Source organism: Phasianus colchicus, chromosome 1 (assembly GCF_987193195.1).
Source record: "Phasianus colchicus chromosome 1, bPhaCol1.hap1.1, whole genome shotgun sequence".
Taxonomy (NCBI): Eukaryota; Metazoa; Chordata; class Aves; order Galliformes; family Phasianidae; genus Phasianus; species Phasianus colchicus.
The window spans coordinates 47,941,597-47,952,900 of NC_143436.1; the positions used below are offsets into that span (position 1 = coordinate 47,941,597).

General features: G+C 38.5%; 1 protein-coding gene across 2 annotated transcripts in view; it reads left to right on the top strand.

Moving 5' to 3' along the window:
* SCYL2 (SCY1 like pseudokinase 2) overlaps nt 1-6,157 on the top strand; it is a 35,643-nt gene extending 29,486 nt beyond the window's left edge. For both annotated transcript variants that reach the window (XM_031600393.2, XM_031600394.2), the window contains exon 18: nt 284-6,157. In XM_031600393.2, the coding sequence (XP_031456253.2) occupies nt 284-934 (651 nt within the window). In that variant the 3' untranslated portion in view covers nt 935-6,157. The remainder of the gene's footprint in view (nt 1-283) is intronic.
* The last annotated feature ends 5,147 nt before the right edge of the window (nt 6,158-11,304 follow it).

Below are 11,304 nucleotides of genomic sequence, written 5' to 3' on the forward strand. Positions count from 1 at the left end.
ATGGGATGTGCAAGCAAATGGTATATTCAGGATATGCCTAACAGTATTTGCTGTATAGTCATAGTTGTGAAGCTGAAGCTGCAAAACAATTAGTTCCAAGTAGCAAAGAGTGAAAATAATTATATGTGAGGTGAATTAGTTTACAATTCATACCCAATTCCATGCAATAAATTAGAATTTCTGGAAAAAAATTAATGCCAGTTCCACAGGAGCAGTGATTAAAAACTTTTGCTAGCATGTATGTACAGGAAGTATGTTTAACTAAGTTTTATCTGTTTTGCAGACAAAAGACTTGACAGATACCTTAATAGACAATATGTCATCTTTGACTAGCCATTCTATCAACAAAGCTAAAGGGGCATCTTCAAACAGCTTCTCTTCTGTCTCTTGTATGGGTGTTGGAATGGGATTTTCATCACCTGTTGACAGCACAAAGAGAAATATGACAAACGGACTAAATACTAACATGGGTTTTCAGACTGCTGGATTCAGTATGGGAAGTGGCCCTACTGCTCAGAATTTCTTCAGTGGTCCAAGCGCAGCAGGAACAACCAAGATGAGCATCGTACCAACTGCCAATATGCCAAATTACAGTCCTATGAGTGCTGCATCTGCGATCTCTCCACTGACACAACCAAACAGACCCCCAGATATGTCTGCTTTAGATAATCTTTTTGGTCCTCAAAAACCCAAAGTTAGTATGAAGCAGTTGGCTCAACAGAAATCAAACCAGTGGGTTAATCAGTTTGTGCCCCCACAAGGGTCTCCAAGTGTGAGCAGTTCAGTCATGGGGCCTCAGATGAACATGATAGGACAGACTGGCTTTGGTATACAGGGTAATCCTTTCTTTGCTCCTCAGAACTTTGCACAACCAGCAAACACAATGACAAACAGCAGCTCAGCTAGTAATGACTTAAAAGATCTTTTTGGGTAAGGTGTCTTTTCTTTTTTCAAAGATTGCTATAATTTGAATTGTGGGTAAGCTGATTAACATCTTTTTTTAATGATAAAAGCATGGTTTGGGGAAAGTTCATCCAGCAAGGTAAAGATTTCTGCACTGGAAAAAAAGACTGATTTTTGCATTCACCTGGTACTGCAGTGGAGTTGTCATCTTTGCACTGCAGTGCAAAGTCATCTTGTGTGCTAAAGATTTCCCATCTTTTTGCCCAGCTTCAAAGCACTGAAGGTAGGATGCATAAATTCAGTTGAAAAAGAAGGAGCTAAATGTTTAAAAATTATTAAGAAGTGTATTCAGAATTCCTGAATTTAAACAAAACTGTGTTTGTTAAACAGAAATGTTTAGGGGGATAATAACACTAAGAAATGCAACTTAGTGCTGTCCTATCTTGTGGATCAGTCTTTCTGGTGCCTGCTGAATTCAACTATTGTTAACGATTTATGTCATCTGAATTTGGTACCAACTGTTATAAATATCCCATGACAGTTTGCAGAAAGTAAATTCTTACGCTGACGCAGAATGTTTTGGTAGCCACGTTACATAGAAATATCTCTGCCTGATAACTGTGTAAGACACTATGAAAAAATGCTTTGCCTTTCTTCACTTGTGAGATAATTAGAATTGATGTGGTAGTAAACTACAAGATAAAGTGATTTTAAAATTTTGTGCAAATTTTGGGCAGTGGGAAAATTCTGCTACAGTTGACAACCTGTTTTATAACATCAGATCTTTGTTACCAACTCCATGTCAAGAGCCACATACCATGTAAGCAGGATTTAAAAATACGTGTGGTGATTCAGTCACATTTGCTATTCATTTCATAATAGTTTTTGTTTGCTTGATACTGCTTTCGAATGGTGAGAGGGAAGAAAAGAACAGTATGAATATTTACAGAAATTCCCAGAAAAAAATGTCCATAACATTGAAATGTTGACTGCCCCAATTTCTTACAGTTGATTTGGTAACAGAAATGTCTTGAATTACTTGGTTTGGACACTGCTGGGGAGATGGGAAAGAGTTGCCTGCCTAGAAGTTTCACGTGGTTTTGTGGAAAAGCAGACTGCCATAAATTGCCTTGACTAGAATAAACTATTTCATTTTAGTTTTGTTTTAACTCAAGTCCTTATGAAGGATAGATTAATATGAAGTAAGTTCTCAAATACAGATTTGTAAGCTCTAGAATATATGATAAATACCCAGATATTTCAGTTCCTTTTTATTGTATTACTCCAAATTTAATAAAGCTCTCCAGAAAAAGAAGCAGTAGTTTGTTCTAGTTTGCAGAAGGTAGACGTTCAGCTTGCCCATGATAGAATCTCTGCTTTGTCAGATACTACTGTTGGATTTTAACTTCTTCTTTCCTCAGAATTTCAGGAACTTTCTTATGTAATATTTTGGAGACTCTTGCTGGCTATTTCGAGAAGGAAAGAACTAGTTACTTTTTTAATGAAAAGCTTACATGCTTTATTTTTCAAAGCCTTTCACTGAAGAAATTGTTCTTTCATTTGCTGCTTAAGAAACCAAAGGGCCTTATGCTGTAAATGTGACATGTATTTTGTTATACTTCCACAATTTTAAGCAGTAATAGCATTAAGCATATTTCCTAAATAATTGTTTATGTATTGTAGCTGCTGCCTTAGCCCTATTATTTTAAAATACCTGGGACCAGTGAAATTATGGTTTAGAAAACAAAGCCTAACACATTGTGATGCTTATGTGCTGTTAATATTCATGGTAAACGTGATAGGTTATATTAAGGTGTCTGTGTAAACCTAAGTACTATACTAGAACTGTTAAATTATTTAAATTCATTGAAAGTTACTAGTACTCTATACTCTCAATCACACTAATGTCTTCTTTTACATCAACTTTTTGAAAGCTACATTTTGTTAGGATAACTTAAGTCAAGACTTTGAAAAATTACTTGAATCTGTATTCCTCTAAATTATTTGGAAAAGAAGGTTATATTCAAAATAACATCTCTTGGGACTCTACGGTGTATTCAATTAATATATCTATGGTAAAGGCAGTCCTAAATATCAGTGTCCTGATCTTCCTTTTCAGTCGCTGATCCTCTTGTCCTGGGGAGATTTTGGAACTTCATTTAGATTTAATTTATGGAGAGAAAGATGACTGAAAAATTTTGATTATATTGTGACCAAATTTTATGCATAAGATTGCTGAACTCTGGGGTTTGAGGCGTATACTTTTGGCATCTACTGTTGAAGAATATATTTGGTAAGAACAAAGCAAAAAATATCCTGCAAGATAAAACTAAGGTTCTTTTTTACGATGCTGATGTGTTGGGATAATATTTTTATGTGCCTCAAATAATATGAAATGTTTTTTATTTCACATTTCCACACATAATTTTGATTTCTCTGTTTGCCTCAGTTTTCAGAATGACCAGAGTAGATGAATAGAAACAAAGAAAACAGGGACAACAAGAAAATTGTAGCATTTTTTTTCCAATTATTAAAAAATAAAGTTGGAGAAGTAATTTCAGTTAAAATCAGAGGATCACATCCCTCTTTTTTGCACATACTTCCTATTTAGTGTGTCAGAGAACTGAATGTTGAACATCTCAATTATTTCTGCTTAACTTGAAGGGAAGAGGAGTTGCAGGAGGTAAGTCACCAAGGCCATGTGCCACTTGGCTTCAGCTACAATAGCCTTTCCTTAGAAAGCATTGTCCAGTTCATGTATTCACTTGCACATCGTCATTCTGAAGCCCTGCAAGAAGATGAAAGACTTATATTATGGCCAGAGTGAACACCAGTGTTTGAAAGCAACGGTTTGCCTCTGATCCATTTCAGTTTGTGGAAAGGAATAGGAGGAAGGAACCGTATTACAAAATGTGGGTATTCTAGAGGCCTTGTATTTCTTTACTTGGATGGAAGACAGTGCTACATCTCAACTGGCCTGAAATAGAGGGGACTGTTCAGCCTTACTGCAAAACAAAATGAATAGCACAAATTCAAAAGTGGTGTCTGTTTAAGAAATTGCAAATTCTTTATTGGAAAAGTAACCTGATATAAAATGTCTTCATTATCTGAACAATTGTGTAAGTTACACAAAACTTCTACGCTTTATATTCAACTTAATTTTTAAAGGAAAAAATGCGGAAGCTGACAGGTTGAATCATCACCATACAGCCTCTGCCCTGCACACCCATTTTGCTTGCCTGGCCCTCCTCCTTACTTCCCATTCATTTGTAAAGGATTAGCAAAGACAAGAAGGGTGAAATGTTTTTTAATTGATTTGTCTATGAAATGTTTACAACAAAAGGAGAAATGCAAAGAAGAGAAGTAGAAATTGCTGCATATCTTAAGCGTAAGCATCAGTTGTCCTTTGGTGTATGTTAAATGAATGTTCTGGTATCAACACAGCAGTTTTTCCATATTAGAACTGTTGGTTCAAAATTCTTGAAGTGTGAAAGCCTCTGAAGCATTCTCTAAAAACCCAGTCTTAGAGAATTAATCCTGTAGATGGAAGGGTGGTATTAAAGAGACCTGAGAAACCTACGCTACTGGGGCTGATTGAGAGGAAGCTTGAAACTAGTCGCTTACGGAGTAGTTTGCTTTGTAGGCCGTAGGCCTGCTTCTTTCAAGAGGAGAGAAGCAGAAATGAAATGACACAAGTGTCATTTCAAGGATGGAGGAAGGAGCAAATTTTCTGTTGTTTTTTTTTTTTTTCCCCACGCATTTTGTGGATAAGGCATTGTAAGGCCTGTGAAGCCTTCTCATCTGAAGGGCAGTACCAGTCTTTTGGAAGTTAGTGAATCCACCAACTGTATGGAAGACAAAGTAAGAAATTTTTACTGAGAACGGAAGTAGGATGTTTGTTTTATTGAATATTGTTATGTCTTCCTCTTTCACAGTGATGTGAATTAGGAATGGCCTGGGGAAGCTGAGACCTTACAGGTCTGCCCGGTGCTGAGTACTCCAAGTAAAAGGTTGAGTTTTTGAATGCTTGAAACATTGTGCACCTAAGTCTTAATGATTTAAAACTTTTCTGTTAAGGTTTATAGCAACATCTATTTCCATAAATATCCCAGTGGCACCTTAGAGTAAGGAAAATGTGGTAGCTTTAGTATTGTAACCTCTTTTGTGTGTATGTCTACAGATAGGTTAGTGTGTATTTAGACTACGAGACTATAGATTTTTTCAGTTCAAGTATACCAGGAGAGCAAAGAAAAAAAAATAGTTTAAAATTTAATTCAAATTCTACAAGGCTTCCATTTGGGCAAACAATTATATGCTGCTTTGTTATATATTAGAAATTCATTCGGTTAATCTGCCCATATCTACATGATTTAAGCAGAAAAGAACAGTTTTTAAGAGGTAAGTTTATGAAGACTGAGTCCCTCGTTTTTAATGTGATTTTTTGTTCATGGAAGAGTTTTTTATAGAGGAGGGAAAAATCACTAATTGGTGCCACTTCCAACTAAAGAAATGTAAGGAAGGGGAATACAAAAATATCTTGCTGTGCACATAACCCTTTTATGTTCTTTGTTAAGAGATATGCTGCATTTTATATACTCGATTATGAACTTTTATTCTGAAATAGCTGTGAGGAAACCTGTCTGGAGATTTTCAGATGATTGAGCTGATTTTCATGTGAGGTCCTGCTTTGTATCTATCTCTCCAGTAGGTTTTGACTGCTTTACAAAGAAATTACACAAGGCAGTAAAACCTTGGATTCATACACCAAATCCTCTTGCCTTCCAGGCCTCACACCTCTATCAACTGAACATACAAGCCTGTGAAGTTGTATCGTCTTCGAGTTCTCTGAAACAATTCTAACTGCTGTACAGATTTCTGAGATGAAATTGTAAATCAAAACATGTTATAGTGAACTCAGGCCTTGTGCAAAATATTTAATATTTGTTTATTTGTCTGATCGTACAGTCTCTGTACTAGTGGCAATTTTATGTTTTGATTGTAAAACATGAAGATCCTCATTTATAAAGTAGTGTTACTGTAGTGTCAGCTGTGATTCATGGTTAGAACTGTCATAGCATGGCATTGGTGTATCTCCAATTTAATGGACAGCTCTTCAAAAACAAATTTATTCTTGTATCAACTTTTAGATCAGTTACTTAAAATATGTAAAAGGTACAGTGACTGTTTTGAGAAATTCTTATTACTTTGTACTGTGAATGAGGTTGCCTATGGAAATAAATGAACTTTTCATATATTTGTGTTGAAAGATAGTTTTATTTTAAATCTCCATAAAATACTAACTTCTGGAAGTTAGTGGAAAACTTTATCACTTTATATTTTGTTTGAATTATAGTTTATGGAACATAATTTTAATTTTATTTCTTAAAGTAGTTCCTGTTAAATTTGATCATATGTTTCCCTCATGGAAAGAATGAAAGTTGTGGGGAAGATCTGACAGATAGGATATCTCCTACATTAACATTTACTTTTTCTGAAAGCACGCTAAGCCCATGTTTGAAGGTGGCAGTCTGATGCCACATAGTGATCTAAATTTTCATTTTCACTGTTCGTTTCTTAAAAAACATCACTTACTTTGAACCTGGGTTTCAGGATATGCTGCGTTGTCAGGCTCTTGTGTTTACCAGCACTTTGAAGGAAGGTGGTGTTCAAATTTTTCGATGACATTAATTAATCAAGTATGAGATGTCAAGGATCTCATCTGCGTAGAAGGATCATCCTTGGCTGGGGCTGGTAAGAGAGGAAATTACAGCAGGGAGGACAGCCTTTTTGTATGCCAGATTTCATTCACTGGTCATAGTTCCAGAGAAGATAAACTCAACAGCACCCCATAATGAAAATCACAGTCATGAACTCTGACTTGAGTGTCTTTTACTGTCCTAGTGGTTCTCTTCATCCCCTCTGTTCCTAGGCACTGATTGGATCCGTAACTATTGTCTGTATATTAAGCAAAGCAAGAGTGCTGTAATCCAGATGTTCTGGGTTGGTTTGCAGTGGCTTAGAAATCACAATTTCATGAATTCTTTCATTAATGCAATTAACCTATGTGTCAAACACGAAAAGCTGAAGAACTTTGCATTTCATTATTCGTTGCCTGGGACACTTTGATGCTGGCAGCTAAGTATGTCTCCACTTCATCCCTTTACTTAGTATCTCTAGTCCCTCCTTTTGAATATACAGTATAGCAAAGCTTTAGATTAATCATTATGTGGGTAAAAAATAAAAATTAAAAAATAAAGCTGTGTTACCCTATCAAGTTTGCAGCTGTGAGGAATGTGAGGTGTAAGAAATGAGCAGTTTGTGGGGAGTTACGCAAGAAGAAGTGGTTCACTTGATATTCTTCTCCTGCTGCTAGAGACAGATGTGCTTTTGTCCTGGATCTCTGAAGCTCCCTGCACTCACATCACTACCTGGAGACCACTGCCATTGCTTGGTAGACTGGGAGCTGGCTCCTAGTGTGAGAAAGCATTTTCCTACCTATGCACAAGCACACGTACAGCTAAATAAATATTAGCTATTCAGTGTTTTTTAAGTAATTTACAATATATTCTAAGCATCTATTTCAGTAATTTAAAGGAAAAAGCTTTCTAAAAATATCAGAGCAGTTCCTCACTGGAAATGACAGGCTTTAAGAGATCTTAACTTTCCAAATGACCTGTAAAATACAATAAAACTACCATAAGGTGTCACTGTAACCCAAGCAACTTTCAAGTAAATTGCAAATGCTATAGAAATATACCCACTGTATAAGGTGCAAGAAATTATCATTCTATTAGCAGTTTCCAATAAAGAAAGCTATTTCTTTCTTTCATTATTGATTTGCTGTTAACATCCCCAGTCTCTGTTCACAGAATCACAGGGGCTGGAAGGGACCTCAGGAGGTCATCGCATCCAACTCCACTGCTACAGCAGGTCCCTATGGGAGGTTGCACAGGAGAATGTCAGGCTGGGGTTTGAGTACCTCCAGATATTCAGACATATTATTTTTCTTGGTTTTGTTTACTGTACCTGTAGTTATGGTTTCTTTTGGAAATATCATGACTGAAAGAGATTCTCACATAAAATTTGCAGTTGACATTTTTTCTTAGGAAATGACTGGTTACAGACCTCTGCAGTCCCCTCCACTGAAGGAGCTGACCATCAGCAGGTGTCATCAGAGCGTTCTTGTTCCTTGTGCACAGAGCCCTGTGCTCAGAAGTGCCACACTACAACTCCTGCCTCTCGCTGTGAGAGTTTTATTTGCGTTACTTAATGCTTTGCCTCCTGAGGTGAACTGATAATTTCAGCTTTGAATGACGTTAATTCTGTCTGAAAAGAGGAAAGCAAAATATATCCATTTAGATAAGGACTCTCATGCTTTCTAATCTATGTTCTTAAGATTTCTTGGAGCACCTATTGTGTCTCTTAGCTTTGTGTCCTACCACTACAAAGTACATGCAATAATCTTGTCTGTTATTCTGTTTCCTATAATTATTGAGCCAATTTCAACACTTTTTAGTGGAGTAGAAATTTCCAGGATCTTAAGTTGCTACATTATTTCAAGCAATGAGCAGCAGGGTAGCGCACACTTGATAAGATACCATCAGATCTCTGAGGCAGGTTTTAAAAAAGGTCTTGTCTGTGAGAAGAGCATTGTCAAACTTGCTCTGATTTAGATTTAACCAGGTTTACCAAAACAATGTTTCTCCAAAGGAATAATAAGAGTGATCCAATAAGCAGCTCTCAAGCAACAGGGATGTGATCACATGACTTGAAACAGAGAAGAAACAGATTAAAAATTAACAGTGTTTTCCTGGTGTGCCTTGGACTGGCCAGGCTGTAGGATGCTTTGCACATCTGCCTGTGGTTCCACTGGGGGGACCCCAACAGCAGCCTTTGGGCAAGGTTGGCCTGAACTGAAAGAGTTGTCTGCTAATTCTCCAGAAACCAGGTGGTTAAACTGACTTTCCTAGGGTCTCCTCAGTGTTTTGTTTTGTTTTCTTTTCTTTTCTAGTTTACAAGCCTTAGCAGAAATGTCTGCCTGCAAGGTTGTGTCAGGAACCACAGTTAAAAGAGGTGTGCCTTTTAAATGACAGTGTTTGTGCAGAGTCTATGCTATCCAGCCCACACTGCAAGCAGTAGCAAAATTCTCCCCTTAACTGACAGATTTTACCCTAAACATTATTTTGAGCAGTCAAAAGCAGAAGCAGTATAAAGATGATTTTTCTACATTTTTCAACAAAAGAAACAGCTCTAACAAAGTAGGTAGCCTCCAGGTGTATGTTTACTTAATCACATACAGCTGAGAATTATGTTTCCTGCTAGCTCTAATGTTTTCTTGCCTGGCATTCTTGAGAGGATGCTGCCAACCTGAATCCAGCTATGTGCACAGTTAGAGTCAACATATGAGTTTTCTTACAGCTCATTTTATTCTTGAGCACCCAAGATAATGATAGCAGGTGAGCCCCAGCAGTCGCTGTCTGCATACTGGTTTTATGTCTCTAAAATACAGTTATAATAAAGCCTTGCAAGAGGCCTTTGGTGATATGAGTCTGTAGTTCCAGTTATAGCTACAGTCTATAGCCAGGAGTAATTTTAATTTTACAAAGTATTTATTTGCATATGCAGACCTGGACTGTGCTCAGATGGTGCTCTGAAATACATATAGGGATTGCACAGAGGTTGCAATTGCCTCTTCCAGAGTATCCTTGTTGGGAGTTTTGTGATGCTTCATGGAAAGTCTCCATCAGGATTAGAGCTTCTTGGACCTGCATCAGCTGCTTGGAATCAGGGTCTTTTGCCAGCCTTTGAACCCAGAGAGGGGGAAGCAAGAAGCTGTGCTGCTCCTGTCTAGAAGTCTCCTTGCAGAAAAGTAAGTTAGCAACACCGTTGCTTTAAGCCTTGCAAAAAAGATTAGGAAATTGCAAAGTGGCCACTACTGTGGCACAGCAGAACTGCAGGCAGTGGAAGGATTGCAAACCTTAAAGGGCAGGGAGAGGTGACAACTGCTGTGAGAAATGGACAGTTTTACTAGAGGTGAGGTGTGCAACACAGAAGCAGAGAACACTTTGAGTTGAAAGGGATCTTAAAACCCACCCAGTTCCAACCCCCTGTCATGGGCAGGGCTGCCACCTACCAGATAAGGCTGTGCAGGGCCCCATCCAACCTGGCCTTGGGCACCTTCAGGGGTGAGGAGAGAAAAGTGATGGCCATGAGGGGAACATACCCATCCACTTGATACAAAGCTCTGGGGAAGCTGCTTGAAAGTTTTCCAACTGCATGAAAGACAGACTTCACACTAAATTCAATTAATGTGTGTGTGGATAGGTGAATAAAGCATTAAATATAGAGCACAACTTCTTTCTGGTGTGTGCCTCCCTTTAACTGAAGCAGGACCAGAAGACCAGGAATGGGACAAATTGAAAGCTTCTGCTCTACAGCTTCTGGAAGAGATGGATTGAAAACCACTTGTCAAGATGAGCAAGCTCTCTTACAAGGCAAATACATATTTGCTGAAATGTAAGAACCTTGTTATATGATTCTACATGTGTATATCTCTACAAATATTTATACCTTGTTTTCTGGTTCCCCTTTGAAAACTGGAGACCCAGCTTTGCTGAGTATGGGTGATTGTTCTGGGCCCTTGTTCCCAAAGCAATGACCTTGCTGCTCTGCCAGAGGTGCATGGGTGGTAGCGCTAGGAGATGGCCTTGCAGCCTCATTCCTCCTTTGCTCGCCATGGGAGGGCTGTCTGCTAGACCCAATGCGCGGGTTACCTGTGCTGAACCTAGAGTTTTCCAAGGCTGCTGTAGAGTGTGTCAATTATTCAAGAGGCAGAAAGAAACAGTGACCAGTTCCGCAGCAAGAGATTCCAGCCAAGTAAAGCCTCCCCAGTTCCCAGGCTCTCCCCTCCCTAATGAGTGAGGCCTGCTTTGTTTGACTCCAGTCAACATGGAGACTTGACGAGGCAGCATTTCCACAGGACTTTGCATGAAATGCTTCTTCTCCTTGCTAGGAAAGGCATGTTACCATCACAAATTCATGCTGAGTTGAAATGGTTCACCTTTTTCGACCACATTGTGTTTTGAAAATACGCTGCGTTTAATTCACAGCCACTCTTTCACTGCTTGATTGGAACAGATGATCTCAGCCATCTTTTCTGACCTTAGCGATTCTATGAGTCAAACAGCACTGTGTCAGTGCATCCCTGTGCCTGTCAGCCCAAGGGCCCAGCAGCATCCATAATTAATGCTAGGGCCGGGACAGAGGCCATGGGCCCTTCAGCAGATGCAGAGGGCAGCGGCCCATCTGGGTTGGCGTAAATAGAGAATGGGAGCCGCAGCCTGCCTTCCCCTTGCTGCAGAAAGAGCTCATAAATTTTTAATAAACTTCTTGCCTTTGCTG